General features: G+C 34.6%; 3 protein-coding genes and 1 pseudogene across 3 annotated transcripts; 1 reads left to right on the plus strand and 3 right to left on the minus strand.

Annotated features, from left to right (window-relative positions):
* Positions 1-1311: 1311 nt before the first annotated feature.
* Positions 1312-4806, minus strand: LOC133694821 (uncharacterized; annotated as a pseudogene).
* Positions 4596-7321, minus strand: LOC133693607 (pentatricopeptide repeat-containing protein At5g44230). The gene has a single exon (XM_062114851.1). It carries the CDS (start codon positions 7209-7211, stop codon positions 5244-5246), a length of 1968 nt encoding a protein of 655 aa, XP_061970835.1. The 5' UTR covers positions 7212-7321; the 3' UTR covers positions 4596-5243.
* A 98-nt stretch (positions 7322-7419) lies between these two features.
* LOC133693609 (uncharacterized) lies at positions 7420-8277 on the plus strand. Its single transcript, XM_062114852.1, has 2 exons — positions 7420-7727; positions 7840-8277. The coding sequence occupies exons 1-2, from the start codon at positions 7560-7562 to the stop codon at positions 8038-8040; spliced, it is 369 nt and encodes a 122-aa protein (XP_061970836.1). The 5' UTR covers positions 7420-7559; the 3' UTR covers positions 8041-8277.
* A 1683-nt stretch (positions 8278-9960) lies between these two features.
* Positions 9961-15035, minus strand: LOC133695215 (uncharacterized). The gene is made up of 7 exons (XM_062117107.1): positions 14578-15035; positions 13190-13332; positions 12664-12935; positions 12026-12180; positions 11409-11671; positions 10638-10700; positions 9961-10507 (listed from the first exon to the last, which is right to left on the minus strand). Exons 1-7 carry the CDS (start codon positions 14867-14869, stop codon positions 10250-10252), a joined length of 1446 nt encoding a protein of 481 aa, XP_061973091.1. The 5' UTR covers positions 14870-15035; the 3' UTR covers positions 9961-10249.
* Between the last annotated feature and the right edge of the window lie 275 nt (positions 15036-15310).

Raw genomic sequence — 15310 nt, forward strand, 5'->3', positions numbered from 1 at the left:
ATTTTTGTTTTGTTACAGTGTTTCCCCACATGTTTTTTTTTTCAAAATTATCTTTGTCGAATTTTTTTCTTAATATTGAGCTGGTTGAGAATTTAGCTTTAACTTTCCCCACATGTTTTTTTTCTATTTTTTTTCATTTTTTTTGCTTTTTTCTCCAAAATTATCTTCTTCTTCTTTTTTTCATTTTTTGTGTTTTTTTTCAGAATTGTTTTTGTTGATTTTATTTTTTAATATGGAGTCGGTTGAAAATTTAGTTTTGTAGTTTTTTTCTTTAAAACACTGTAGATTGCTACAGTATTTCCTCACATGTTTTTTTTTAATTTTTTATGATCTTTTAGTTTTTTTTTTCTAGAATTATCTTTGTCGATTTTATTTTTTTCATAATGAGCTGATTGAGAATTTAGCTTCGTAGTTTTTTCTTTAAAACATTGTGGATTGCTACAGTGTTCCCCCACATGATTTTTTTTGTTATGATTTTTTTTAAAAATATCTTTATTGATTTTATTATTTTTAATATTGACGTGGTTAAGAATTACAACTGTAGATTTTCTTATGAAACATTATAGATTGATACAGTGTTTCCCTACATGTTTTTTTTCTTTTTATTTTTTTTTGTTATAATTTTTTTCTAAAATTTTTTTTGTTACTTTTATTTTTTAAAATATTAAACTGGTTAAGAATTTAACTTTGTAGTTTTTTCCTTAAAAATATTATGAATTATAATAATTTTTCTCTATATAATTTTTTTATATATATAAATCTATGACAACACACAAGTACACTATAAGCCAGCAGCACAGCAGCATCACGCGAGCATGACATCTAGCAAGCATAGAAATTCTGTAAAAGATGACATTAATTTAGCCAAGAAGTCAAAAGACTTTCTTCAAGAACAAGACATCCTTGGGAACTATTTTGTCAATTCTTGCTTTTGTTTTGCTTTCATTCCTTAAGATTCCCACTCATGCATGAATTAACATTGCTCTTATCGTTACAATTACATATCATAATTCCAGAGAGGAGCATAAATAAATAAACAAGAAACCAAACCTCGTCATCTGCCACCTCGCAAAATTGAAAAAAGCTATGAGATTACCTCTTCCCTAGCAGATGCCACTCATTCCCGTACAAATACACAAGCTCTTTACGTCTAGATAAATACACATGCCTGCCATAGAGAAGCAGCCATGGTCTTCCACCTTCCATATCTATCTAGCTCATAACAGGCTGGTGTTGCTTGCTGTAGCTCGCAAATTTTATAACGAGCATAGCATCTTTTGCCTTCTTAATCAATGGAGTCTAATGGTGATTTCAGGGTCTTGTGGTTCCAAATCTTCTAGCAACCTTTGGCCTCAGACAACGTATCTCATAGCTGATAATTTTCAGTGACATTAATCAGGATAAATTCTACCATACTTCCTAATACCAGTTATGCACTAAAATAAAATATAAAACTCACTTAGAATTTGCCCTGGAGCCTCCCATAGTGAGAAGAAAGGTCATCCTCTGAGAAGGACATGGAAAAGACAGCTCCCTGAAAACATTCAGAAGATTGTAATGATCCAACTCATTAATATCTAAAAACAAGTTTGATTTTTCTTTTTAATTGCATAAGGTCTGGAAAATTATGATCACATACTGCTTTAGGATTCTTGGATTTTACACATGCGGGTTGGTTGTTGGACAAATCCCAGAGTTTTACATGCAGAAATATTCGACAGAGAATGGAACTATAAGAACCATTGTTAACCTCTGCTTTACAGGAAGGACCAAAAAAGGAACAAATGACTTCACCATTTTATCTGTTGATCCAGTAGCAAGAAGCTGTCAAACATGACAAGAACAAAGTCAAGTTGATAATCTAAACATCTAACTAGAACCGAGTATTAGAAACATGAAGACGAAGATAGTACATTAGGTGCTGAAAGATTATAAGAGATCTTGCAAACAGCTTTGTCGTATGCACGGAGTAAAACTTGGCTTCAGATCAGAACCTGATTCAGACTTGGCAGCACGGATGTCAAAACCTTGAAGTCTTGAACTGTACCATCTTCAAGACTCACCTGCAAGGATATCTCAGCATTTTAGAGCACATTTCAGTGCCTCACAAAACCAAACACTAAATATACCTATAATCTATGTAAACAATGGAAACAATGTTCCCCCTGTTTTTCTTATGAAGAAGAAATGAAAGGAACTCAAAATCGTAAGGACAGTCATAAAAAGAAGGATGAAGCACACACCACAAATAAATGCTTATCGTGCGGATCCCATGCCAAGCTTTCAACATCAGCTGTGACCGACCACTTGAAACCAGGATCTGAAGGGGCCCTTCCATCCTTCAGCAAAGAGTAGGGTTAATAACATCAAGACTGTACTTCTCCAAAGCAACGGAAAGAAACTATCATATGGCAGTGGTCTAGAAAAGAAAAGCCTTGCGCTGAGGTATAGTGACAATCCAAATCTATTGACAGCAAAGAAAGCAAGCTTTCCATTACCATGACTACTGAACGGTCAAAATATCCACTAAGAACTTGTGGCTCATGATGATTCCATGCAACTGCTTGGACCTGCTGCCAGCATTGGTACGAAAAAAGAAAATTGTAACCCATAACAACGTCCTAATAATAGAAGTATATATCACAATTTGTCCATCCAGTGAATTTTACTAGAACTACAATCTAGTAAAGTGTGCATCATTACATCAGCTGGCACAAAAATCTGCTGTGAATTAGTGCTGAACATATTCCACTGCTCTTATAATCTCATTGCAAACAAATCTTGGAAGGCTAAATTGTTTCATAAAGACATGCACTGACATATTATATGAAAGTCGGATAAAAAGGAGGAACTTGTTTTCCTTTTCATTGTTTGAATTTCCTTTCTCCATGAATATGAAGGAAACAATTCCAGTATTGTTCACTTTTTTCCATTATTTTTCGCTAACAAAATCACTTGAACGTTGACCTTTGCATGGTTCAACAGCATTTCTTGTGGCGTATAGGGGCATACAATTTCACTAATAATATCTTAATGAATAATGAGTACCTAAATAACAAATTAATCTGGAACGATACACCGTTCAAATTATATGAAAAGAATAATGTAAGAGTACTCTATTCTTACCTTTTCTGTATGGTGCTCCATGGTAATATCACATTTTCCAGCATGCACATCCCAAATTTTGACTTGTTTGTCAGCACTAGCACTGGCAAGGATGTTCCTGTATCTATTTCAAAATTTATTAGCTACCAGGGAGCGGGAGCTCAATCAGATAGAACAGAACTGAATGGTAAAGGAACCCCAAACCTGAAATGCTTCTTCCAAGCAAGACCAGGTACAGAATCAGTGTGACTGCCTTATTTGTATGCGACTGAAGCCTGACAAAAGTAAGTTGCGGGACTGGTAAGAAAAAAACCAGGGAAAAAATTATGATGTCTCAAGCCATATCACATTATGCCTGTGTTTCGAAATGATGATACTGCTCAAGATGGAATTGTTGGTTGCATCAACAAAATTCTCAAATAAAAACAACCCCACAAAAATGTTATTCTTTGAGACTATAGTCATCAATCATTAAACAAAATACAAAATCAAGGTACAGACGTACAGTGAATCACCACTAAGTTGGACATGTTTAAGATTTTTCAGGCTGGATTCTAATATGATAGAAAAGATTTGAGTGGAAGACCTAGCATGATGCAGGCCATCCAGCATATTGAAGCTTTAGCCTAAAGCCCATGGCCTTGACCAAAAAGAAAAAAGAAAAGAAAGAACAACAAAAAAAACATAAGCTTCTATGAATAAATTAGCCATCACGCATCACTTTTTGATTCCAGTAGTAAATTAAGACCAGATGTCGCATTGTCACCCTAACTTAAATGGACTCAACTGGGTTTTTTTTATATTTTTTTATATAATTTTACCCCTTAATGTTTAATTATTTGAGAATTTAATTGTATTGTTTTTTTTAAAACAGAAATTTTTTTTTTTCAGGTTATTTTGATTTTTTATTTTTATTATTATTTGATACATTTATTATTGATGTCTATTTTTTTTATTATTTAGTTGAAATAAAAATCATTTTATCTAACTCAATCGAGTCTATAACTTAAATCATGAGGTTTTTTTCCTTACACCCAGTAAAACCACATAACCCACATAAAAAAAAAAAAGAGATGGAGTTGCATAGATCATAGTATGTAATAGTAGTAGTAATAGTAGTAGTAATAATAATAATAATAATAATAATAATAATAATAAGGAGGAGGAGGAGGAGGCGGCGGCAGCGACATGAAAAAATATTTAATTTTTTTTACTAAAATTTAATATAATTTGTAAGTTTTGGATCGTTTTAATGTGTTGATATCAAAAATAATTTTTTAAAAATAAAAAAAACATCATTGACATGATTTCGATATAAAAAATTATTTAAAAAACAATTATTATCACACTGGCAAACACGATTGCTTGTTATTGTCAAAGAGAAAGAGATGAAAAATGACGGTTAGAATATATATATATATATATATATATATATATAACGGTGCTTAGATCATTTTATTCAATTTGAGATTTTAGGTTGAGCCAATGCAAATTCAAAACTCAATAAATAATTATAATTTCAACTAAATTATAATTTTTAAAAACTCGATAAACAATTACAATTTCAATTAAACTATTCTAAGCTAGAGTAATTTTCGACTAAACTATACAATTTCGACTAAACTATACCAATATTACAGTAATTTTTCCTTTTAGATACCTGGGCATTTTCTCCTCGGAAACAACTCTTTCCACATCCATGTCTGTATTCTCCTATAGACCTATAATGGGTAATGGCGACTATGAAGTCGAGTGCTAGTTGCCTCAGCATCAAAGAATTATCTTGGCATGTGAGTAAATTATTTAGTATGCATATGCATCTTTGCTATTCATGTGAACGAGTTCTATTGATAGCTGTTGTGTTCAATAGTTTTTACCTTGCAGGCACGATTTGAAAACCTTTCCATTCTATTTACTGCAGCGGTTGTCTACAACAACAGATGATTCAAAGGAGCAGGTTCAGAACTAATGGAAATAGAATCCTGGCTTTTTCATGGATAGAAGATTTCATTAGCTCGAGTGTCTGTGTAGCAATTGCACAAGATCAGTCCACAACCAACCCTCCATGTGAATAGAGGGGTTCTCGGCTTCCAACTTCCGATGCACCATCCCAGACAACACTCAAATCTTCCATTCAATCACCAGAAATTACCACATGAGCATATCCCATCATGAAAATGGTGAAATCTCATGATATCCCTCACAATGATCTCCCTCCCTGTGATCTGCGATGCACCACATATAACTGAGTGGCAATCCTCACATATCCTAAGGTTTTTCACTATCCTTATTTTGGAACCAGGAATTGTACTGATCAACCCAAATGCCAGAGCAAGCTTCTCACTGTGAGTCATTAGTATACGTCTCTTATCTTCATCATTCACATCATAAGACACAGAACTCAAGTGTGGTTGGTATCCTTTAGCCTCCAACCTATCAAGAAGATCCTCCAGTGCTTGTTTAATCTCGCCAGACCTTGGATGAGTCATATCCCCTGAAAAGAACTCATGAACCATTCCTTTCTCTGATTCTATCCAGCTAAATGCAGGGTTCTTTCTTAGACCTCTTGTTCTCATCAATTTCCTAACAGTAGAGACATCATTCCATCTTCCACACGATGCATATATGTTAGCAAGCAAAATGTAGTTTCCAATGCAATAGGGTTCAAGCTCAAACAGATGGTTAGCAGCAATTGCAGCAATGTCAGGGCTTTTATGGATACGACAAGCTCCAAGCAATGCTCCCCACACTCCTCCATGAGGCTCTATTGGCATTGTTTTAACAAGCTCATGTGCTTCTTGCAAGCGCCCAGCTCGTCCAAGCAGATCCACCATACAAGTGTAATGATCAGCAGATGGTTTAATACCATAACATTTTTCCATCAACTCAAATATCTGCCAACCTTGTTCTACCATTCCTGCATGACTGCAGGCTGTAAGCACCCCAATAAAAGTAACCCTGTTTGGTTTTATCTCTGTTTTCACCATCTCATCAAACAATTTCATTGCATCATGTGCACGACCATGCATTGCAAACCCCAAAATCATTGAACTATAAGAATACACATTCCTCTCCTTCATGCCCTGAAAAACTCTATACGCATCTCCAACACTCCCACACTTTGAATACATATCAATCAAAGCTGACCCCACAACAACACTATGCTTACCACCAAAATCAGATTTCTCTGCAACATCACGAATCCAATCAGCATACTTAGCAGCGCCCAATTGAGCACAAGCTGAAATAACACCAATCAAAGTAATCTCATCAGTTTCAACACCAAATTCCTGCATTTTCTCGAAAAACATTATTGCCTCTCTTGGTTTAGCATTTTGTGCAAAACCCGAAACCATCACTGTCCAAGCCACCATATCCTTCACTGGCAATCCATCAAACAACTCCCCTGCACTCTCCATGTTCCCACTCTTCGCATAAGCAGAAATCAACTCCGTCCAAGAAATCACATCCCTATTGGGCATTTCATCAAACACTTTTCGCCCACTCTCCAAAAACCCACATTTTATATACATATCAATCATAGAATTCCCAACATGCAAATCCTCACCAAATCCCCCAACCAAAATCGTCTGCCCATGAATTTGCCGCCCCAAACCCACATCCATTTTAGCACCACAAGCCTTAAAAAGAGCAGTAAATGTGAAAGAAACAGGCACAACACCTTCTTTTCTCATCAAACTATAAAACTCAGTTGATTCATTTAACCTTTCCTCAATCAAATAACCTCTTATTAGAGCATTGTAAAGGAATGGATTTGGGTACTTGACCCGGTTAAAAATGGACAGCGGATATGGGTCCACAGGGATGTTAAGTTTTGTGAGCGTGCGGATAAGTTTTGCAAGGACATAGCAGGATTGGTCAAGGCCATTAAGGAGGATGCGGGCATGAACTTGTTTGATTTGAGTGAGGTTTTTGCAGCCATCAAGTGTGGTAACAATTTGGGACTCTAGTTGCTTAGGTTGTTGTTGTTGTTGAATTTGATAGAAAGGAGTTGGTTTATGTGGGTTTTGAGGGAATTGCTTGGGGGAAATGCAGGCTAGGGAATCGCACGTGGCCGTGGAGAATTTGCGAGAGAGGGTGACCATTACACTGTTTTTTTTTTTTTTTGGAGGGAGTTCGGATTCATGGAGATTAATTTGTAGTTCTGACTTCTGAGATAGTTACAACTTACAAGCTTACAAGCTAGTCTTCCATCTTTATACCTGTATTATTTTCCCCACTTTTTTTTCGTATTTTACAGCTTTCAAAAAAAAAAAAAACTCCTTTATTTTTTTAGGGGGAAAACGTGACTAAAAAATGACAAGTCGGCCCATTGGCGCATCAGAAAACAGAGCTATTTCCTGAAGGGTAAAGAATAAATAAACGCCATATCGCGCAACGATGACGGCCAGTGAGCAGCCCATCTGAGAGTCGTGAATTTTGAAAAAGAAATCATGTTTAGGGCTGCAATTAGGTACTTTTCAACGAAACCTAAGCCGAAAATGAAACCAATAGAGCTCAAAACACCACCAGAGCAAACCCAGACGATAACAAGAGCGATTTTCGACATCGTAAAAGAACATGGTCCTCTCACTATCGCAGAAACCTGGGAAAAGGTCCAGGTAATTCCTTCAATCTTCACCATAAATGGGTTCTCCTGATTCTTCTTTGCTTTGATTGCTTCTATGGGTTGCTTTGTTTAATGGTATGGTGTTTGATGAATTGTCTGGGTAGGAAGTTGGGTTGAGAAGACTGACAAGCAAAAGGCATATGAAAATAGTGTTGAGATGGATGAGAGAGAGGCAGAAGCTTAAGCTCATTTGCAATCATGTAGGGCCTCATAAGCAGTTTCTTTACACTACTTGGTTCACTAAACCCAACTTCAAGCTGCAAGCAAAGCCGGTCAATAAACAGCCTTCACTACCCAAGCCTTGAGACTGCATGAGTGTCGTAATGGAATCAAGGGACTTGCTTAAATCATGCTAATCTTTCTTGGCAGTTTGTTATGACCATTGATGAACTGTGAGATGATGTAGGATTAGTGGCTAGCTGATCCTCATTGTCTTCCTTGCAAATCCTTTGTATACATACCAAGGATGGCTGATTGAGCAGATTCTGTTATGGTTGTTCACATCCTTTATTATCCATGGAAATCCAGTTTCTATTATAAAAGATTTCCTGCTACTGCTAAAGATTATTGTGTTGTTTTATCTATTCTTAATCATCAACTGATTTTTCCAGTTTGATTGGCATAAAATGAGTTTATCTGACAACTTCCTTGGTTTGGTTGGATGGAACAAACATTTATACGCAAGCTGAAAGTGTCTCCTTTGACACTTGCAAATTAACATTAACAAAACACCTTAATTTCTTTTCTCCATTTAGTTCTTTAACATTGTATTTATTTAGAATTGATCTTTTTAATTTATTCCTCTTTACTTTTTATGGGACTATTATAATATTGACAAAATATCTTAACATTGAATTAGATCTTGATTTTATTGTCTTTATGAGATTGAAGGTTAAGGGACTAAAATTGAACAAGGAGAAAAGGAGAAAAAAAGAAGAAGCAGCCCTATGATAACAAAAGTTGGTCCATCTGCTTTTTAGCTAAATATTACCTAGGGTTTTGTCAAAGTTCATTTTTAGTTTTTTTTTAGTTTGAGGATTAAATTTTTGTTTCAAGATTTTATTTGTTTTCATTTTGATCCTTGATTTAGTAGTTGGTTAAGATTTTAGCTATAAAAAAAATTTATTCTTTGTGTTAAAATGTTCTTGTTTATAAGAAAAGTTTCATTGAGATGTTTTTTTAGCTTTTATCTTACTTGAAAAATAGATTATATCTCATGAAGTTATTTTAAATTAAGATGATTTTGTGTTTTTAGATTGATTTATTCCAAGTTAATACCACAAATGATTTATTTTTTTAAATGCTTCTGGAGTAGCTTTTCTGTGTTTCTAGATGAAAAATTAGTTAAAAAAAGAATTTTAGGGGTGTCAACCACTATTATAATAATTGAAGATTAAATTTTGTAAATGACATATTATTTGTCTTTTATAAAAAAAAAACAAAAAAAAAACTAAGTCTTAGCTTTTTTATTGGCATAAGCTTCACAAGCCAAGCTTAAACATACTTTACTTCTATTTTTTTCATTTCTTTCCTTTTTATTTTTGTTCAAAACCTCTTTTATGTATCTTTTTAGTTTGTGTAGATTTTTTTTATTTAAATTTTAATTAAAACCATCTTTTCTTTTTTAGATTGTTAATCATTAATTAAATAAAAAATAGATTTCAAATGACAATTATTAAATTTGGTAAAGACAATAACCTGAATCGAAAATGAGATAAGTTAATCCAATCTGATCAATATTAATAAAAAAAAATTTTATTTTAATATTTAAAGTGAAATAATAAAAGAAAGAAAAAAAACCTTGATAGCTCTTCGCATAACAAGAACATTAACATATATCTTGATCTATAACTTTTTTTTAGATTACTGACTTGATATTTAATTAAAAAAAATATAACTTGAAACATAAAAACCCATGTATTTAGTGTTTTGAATTCATAATCAAAATTTTTCTTACTAATAAAAATCACGTTTACCACGGTTAGGATTTTGTTTTTGCATAAAAAAATAATCCAACCCATGGAGAAGCAGTGCCAAGTAACTAGTTGACTTCTATTCAAAGAAATTAAAGGTTTACTTCGCCTCGTGTAGATACAGCTCAGGCAGGTGACCGATAAAGTTTGGCTGGAATGAGATTTCTTTTTGCTGATCTCATCGTGGATTTTGGCACCTCGCAATGCTGATCCTCATCAATAACACTGAGGCCAGAGAAAAAACCTTAAACGTTGACATGATAAGTCATATGCGTTGATAAATGACGACGTCAGCTGGCATAAACGGGCCACTGACTTGATTCACCCGATTATGTACATAATATACAGCTCTTTTGAAAGGTAGCAAGGAAAACACCAACCAGAGAAAAGCTATGGCTATGGCTATGGATATGGGCTATAAACTAACAATTTCCTATCATCAGTGAAGTCCGTCTCTTTGTAAAGATTTTGATGGAACAGCCTAGAAATGCAGCTCGTATCATGCTCCAGCAAACTGCGGGGAGGACTGATCTTCGAAGTGTTACGAATGTGGGTGGCTCTTTGACTTCCGTAAAACTTCTTTCAGCACCGAAGCAATTCTGTGTGCCATGTGATGTTCTAAAAACATCTCCCTGACCCTTTCATATCCTCTCTTTCCCATTGTAAGCCTCCTCTCGACATGAGTGGCGAGTTTTACGATATTCTTGGCAAGGGGAGTGACCCCTTCTTTTCCAACTGAGTGCAATAATCCAGTAGTTCCATTCACGACAATCTCTGTGGTGCCTCCTGCTGCCGTTCCCTGACATGAACAAGATAACAAGCAACAATTGTGCTCAAAACCAGCTAATAATATATGGCATGTGTGATGAGAACTCAAGTATCATGCATATTTATTATAAGAAATATCAGGATCCTATAAAAAGCCTCACCAGTACAGGCAGCTGAAATGCCATTGCTTCAATAGTTATCCTCCCAAAGCATTCACCCCGTGCCTAAACAGATGCGCAGAAAGAAAAAGTTCACAAGAGCTCTTATACTTCCAGTTTGCTTGGAAGAGGAAATGGAATTGTGATGAACATACATAACAATGCAATAAAATAAGATAGACTTTGAACAAACCTTGGATTAGGAAAATGAAATCAACAGAGGAGTAGAAGCCTCTATAAGCATCCATGATTCATCTCAATGACAGCAAAAAATTGTTTCAAATTAAAAGACTGGATTCTTTGCTTCATTTTATAAGATGCACCACTTGCCTAATGAAATAACAACTTTCCTAGACAGATTATGGCACCATTATATTTGACCTCGTGAAAATAAACTGCTTTATTTTACTGTTTAATCATGTGTTTATTAACTGAACGACGTCTATTATGTAACTCTGGATGGAGGCCCTAGTTTATTAATTGTGAGTTTGCAGCTAAGAGTTGCGTCTTTTATGCCTAACCTATCCCCTTTTTTCCTTCCCTGTCTTTTCAGTTTATATAATTGAATGTTATGCGACAAAGCCATTTCCTACTGAACACAGCATCAGCAAAATGAACACAGGCCATGTCTCAATGAAGATAACCATGTCAAAAAACATGAATCAATTAAGATGATTATAACAAGATAATAAACAACAATTACTCTACCAAACTGGATATTTAAAATAAACTACAGTGCATGGAAAAAAAAATGCTCAGGCATCATGAAACTACCTGTGAATTCTGAACAAGAACATCAATTGCAGCTAGATAAGGAGCTACGGTCAAAGTTTTATTTATAAAGTGAACACGATCTTGAATATTTTTCTGCATCACATAGTTCCGTAATTCTGTCTCAAACTTAGTCTGAGCACTCATGTCACTACCCACAATTACTGCATGCATTGATGGCACCTTTAGTTTCTTCACTTGGATTATTTGTAAGCTCTCATAAAAGGAACGTAGAAATAGATCCTGGCCCTTTCCACGCGAAACACCTGCAATATATTTTACCAGTTATTAATATCCAACCAGATATAACATTTTTTTCTCTCCCTCGCTCTGATGTTTCTTTTGTGTGGAGGTGCATTAGATTGGCAGGGAAGTGGACTTCAAAGGCACAATGAAGTAGAAACATACTACAATATCCAAAACCAGCTAAGGGAAGAAGATAAATTCAGATCCCAAGGTTATAGTGTAAAAGGTAATAAACAAAATTCTTCATGTCTTCTTCCAACTGGGTGACACACAACCGGGTCATTCATTTTAAGTAAGGAACTGAATTCATCAATAGAAAAGAAAATGCAGGGTCAAAATGAGAATATATGATCTAATTAGCATGAAAAACATACTGTTAATAATGGCAAAGAGTATATCTTCATCCCGCACTCCAAGAGACTCCCGAATATGCTCACGCAAAACCCTTTTTGCCACACTATCTTCGGCAACCTCCATGAGTTCCTTACTATTTCCAAGGTGAACCACATAGGTCTCAGGCATTTTAATCCTGCAGAAGAGGAAAAAAAAAAAGAAAAAGAATTACTGAAACGGAAAAAAAATATATGAAAAAGAAAAGATTATGGAAACACAAAAACAATAGAGAAAAATGTTATTTAGTTTCAGATTTAGGTCCCAACCAAAACCGAAACTGGAGATGAAAACTACGCAAAGAAAATAAAACATGATGATGCCAGTCAAAACAAGCCAGAGACAAACGATCAACACCTCAACCACCATAAGAAGAAGCAAAGCTAGATTCAGCTATTTAAGGTATTTATGATGCCTTGGTTTCATTGAGAATGGACACAATAATTAATTATTTATAGGAATTGATATATTCATTCCTATACTTGTGCCTTCAATAGTCAACATTATGGTAGATCATTTATCAGAAAATTAAATACCAGGGCAGACAAGAAAGGACATATAATCATATAGAAAGCAAGTACTTCAGTCACTAAGTCAGTATCAACAAACAGATTATAAGTACCTCAAACGCTCTTGAGTTCTATTCTTCCAGTATTCTGCTGTTACATGTGAATCAATCATAGCACCACCAACCAAGGGAAGGTGCTTGACATAATCCAATTTGAAATAATGCCCCCTCATTTCATGGATCCACCACAACACCTTTGGGAGAACACGAGGAACATTCTCCTTGAGAACAGCATCCAGCCATTTACCAGCAACCGCAGTGTTCAAGACAACCAGATCAGCCTTAAAAGCTGTATCTATAGCTTCTTGACCCTTTGCAGAGAGAACCTGTATGCATATAATAGCTGAGGACTAGCTTCATGAACAGTCAAAAGCCAACTCCAACTTTTTATTAAGGGGCAACATAATGAAATATATATATATGATGGCCGTGCAGTAGTGAAACAAGGCCAGATTCAATTCTGTATTCCAATTAAGATAAAAGGTTGACACATGCCCGACTTAATATTTAACTTAAAATCACTTAAAAATTGGAACAACATCATCTGCTAGACAACTTCAGGAGCTAGAACAGTAATTACCTGCACTCCTCGGACCAACATCTTTTGCTCCAAACTGTATACAACCTCATCAGTTTCTGATGGTTTCTGGATAGTAATCCAAAAAACTTCAGTGCCAACACTTCTTAATAGAAATGCTAGTTCCATCAGTAACAATGGTCCACCTGGAAAAATAAAACACACGAGCAAGTTAGCTCAAAATCACGGAAAGGACAAAAAACAGAGGATATGATACTTATGAATCAACATGAAAATCATAGAGAAAATTGATGGGATAGATGAGATTTTATGCATTGAACATTTAAGAAATCACAGTGCATGCTTTCTAAATTTTAATCTGCTATATAGGATACACAGGTTCATGGAAGTAAAGCAAGTGAAAGCAGCTCCTCGGTTGGAAAAATGAACGTTATCTGGTTATCTGGTTGTTAACACTTGCCAGGAATACATGCTATACATTTGCACAAGAATAACAGAAAAAACCAAATGAATGACACATCCTAATTCCTACCGGAACAAATTTTCAGCCACGCTACCCCTCCATTTATAGTTGAATATCTTAAACAATAACTTCCTATTATGAACAGCGAGAAAATTTCATGAATTGACATAATATAGGGAAGCCTCCTACTACATACTTCTCCAAACCATAAGAACAACCATACAAGTACATAAAATAATGGAAGCCAGTTACAGGTAGCTTAACAGTTTCGGTATGTAACTATTCCTTCTTTGTCGACACAAATGTTGTTTCAGACATTAGCACGTGTCAGATCATTCATTCAATACACTTTTATATGAAAAGACAGTGACAACCAAAAACAATATTTCTGAAACGACAATGCCATGATAACAAAATTTTAAAAACATTCTCTTAAAGCATGCGCGCTTAAATGGTGTAACTAAATGAATAAAAAAAAAAATGCTGCCACAAGATCTTCTAGAGTATATCATTATGCACATCATCCATGAATCACCAAACCAGGCATTTCAACGTTCATCTCAAAACACCTTTAGAATGCTCAGCAATTTAGCCATCTTAGGATAAAATTAACATCAAGTAAACTACAATTGATGACTTGCGTTCCTTCAAGAAAGATGACAAAAGGGATGCACAAACACGAATTCACAATATGCACCCGACTTTAACAAAATAGTAAAATCATTCCCTGATAGTAATAAAGAGCACATATTTTACCTTTAAGCAGCATAATAATCACCTGCCTTTCCAAATTCTACAATCATTAAGGACATCATACATGATAATACAAGCATCTTGCATGCAAAATTAACTAGACAATCTAATTAATACTTAATGCAAATAACAACAATGATTGTCTTTCTTTAATCAAAACAAAACTATTAATCACATATATATATATATAGATATATATAACGAAAGACAGTACCAGAAAGAGAGAGCTCGTGAGAGACCAAGAGAACGAGCTTAGACTTCATGAAACTAAGCGGACTCGGCGCCGTTTTAATCGAATTCGAAAAAACTTTGGCCGGTTTGTTTGAAGCAGCAACATCGAAGTTGTGGGGGTGGGGGCGATCGCAGGAATCGAAAGCAGATTTTATGAAGAAAGCAATAAGAGTTGAGACGGAAAGCATGATTAAGAGTGTTAAGAGCCATCGTTTTTGCACTGAAGGAGGAGCCCACCCAGCAGTATTACTGTGCTGCTGCTGTAGTTTAGCCATTTCCTCAAGACTTTGAGATTGCTGCCTTTGCCTTCGGCTTTAATTGGCATTATTATTGTTATTTTAGCAGTGGCATTGTTAGGGTTTCGAGTGTATTGATTTCATTGAAGTTTGGTTCATTTTTTGCACATTTGGACTCGTGAAAGTGGTTGACGCCTCGTCTAGACACCTGGAATTTTCAAAGGAAGTCTCTGACTATTTCACTATCAGTTATTTATAATCATTTCTTTACTATAATTAAATTTAATTACAATATCTAATTGATTTATATATTTTATTTTATTTTATTAATTTTAATTTTTTATATTAATTTTATTATTTTTATTTTATTTCTTCAAAAATATTTTTAAAAAAGCTAAATAAGTACTTTTTAAAAAAAAATTAATATTAAATTTCTTCTTTGTAGTATCCTACCATGATTTATTTTTATTTATTAAATTT

Source organism: Populus nigra, chromosome 5, assembly GCF_951802175.1.
Source record: "Populus nigra chromosome 5, ddPopNigr1.1, whole genome shotgun sequence".
Lineage (NCBI taxonomy): Eukaryota > Viridiplantae > Streptophyta > Magnoliopsida > Malpighiales > Salicaceae > Populus > Populus nigra.

What these genes read in the sequence shown, in the direction of transcription:
- LOC133693607 (XM_062114851.1), bottom strand. Translation starts at nt 7,211, where the DNA reads ATGGTCACCCTCTCTCGCAAATTCTCCACGGCCACGTGCGATTCCCTA.
- LOC133693609 (XM_062114852.1), top strand. Translation starts at nt 7,560, where the DNA reads ATGTTTAGGGCTGCAATTAGGTACTTTTCAACGAAACCTAAGCCGAAA. An exon ending in AAACCTGGGAAAAGGTCCAG is followed by an intron (nt 7,728 to 7,839) that starts GTAATTCCTTCA and finishes TTGTCTGGGTAG; the next exon opens with GAAGTTGGGTTGAGAAGACT.
- LOC133695215 (XM_062117107.1), bottom strand. Translation starts at nt 14,869, where the DNA reads ATGGCTAAACTACAGCAGCAGCACAGTAATACTGCTGGGTGGGCTCCT. An exon ending in TGTTGGTCCGAGGAGTGCAG is followed by an intron (nt 12,936 to 13,189) that starts GTAATTACTGTT and finishes ATATGCATACAG; the next exon opens with GTTCTCTCTGCAAAGGGTCA. An exon ending in AGAACTCAAGAGCGTTTGAG is followed by an intron (nt 12,181 to 12,663) that starts GTACTTATAATC and finishes CCTCTTCTGCAG; the next exon opens with GATTAAAATGCCTGAGACCT.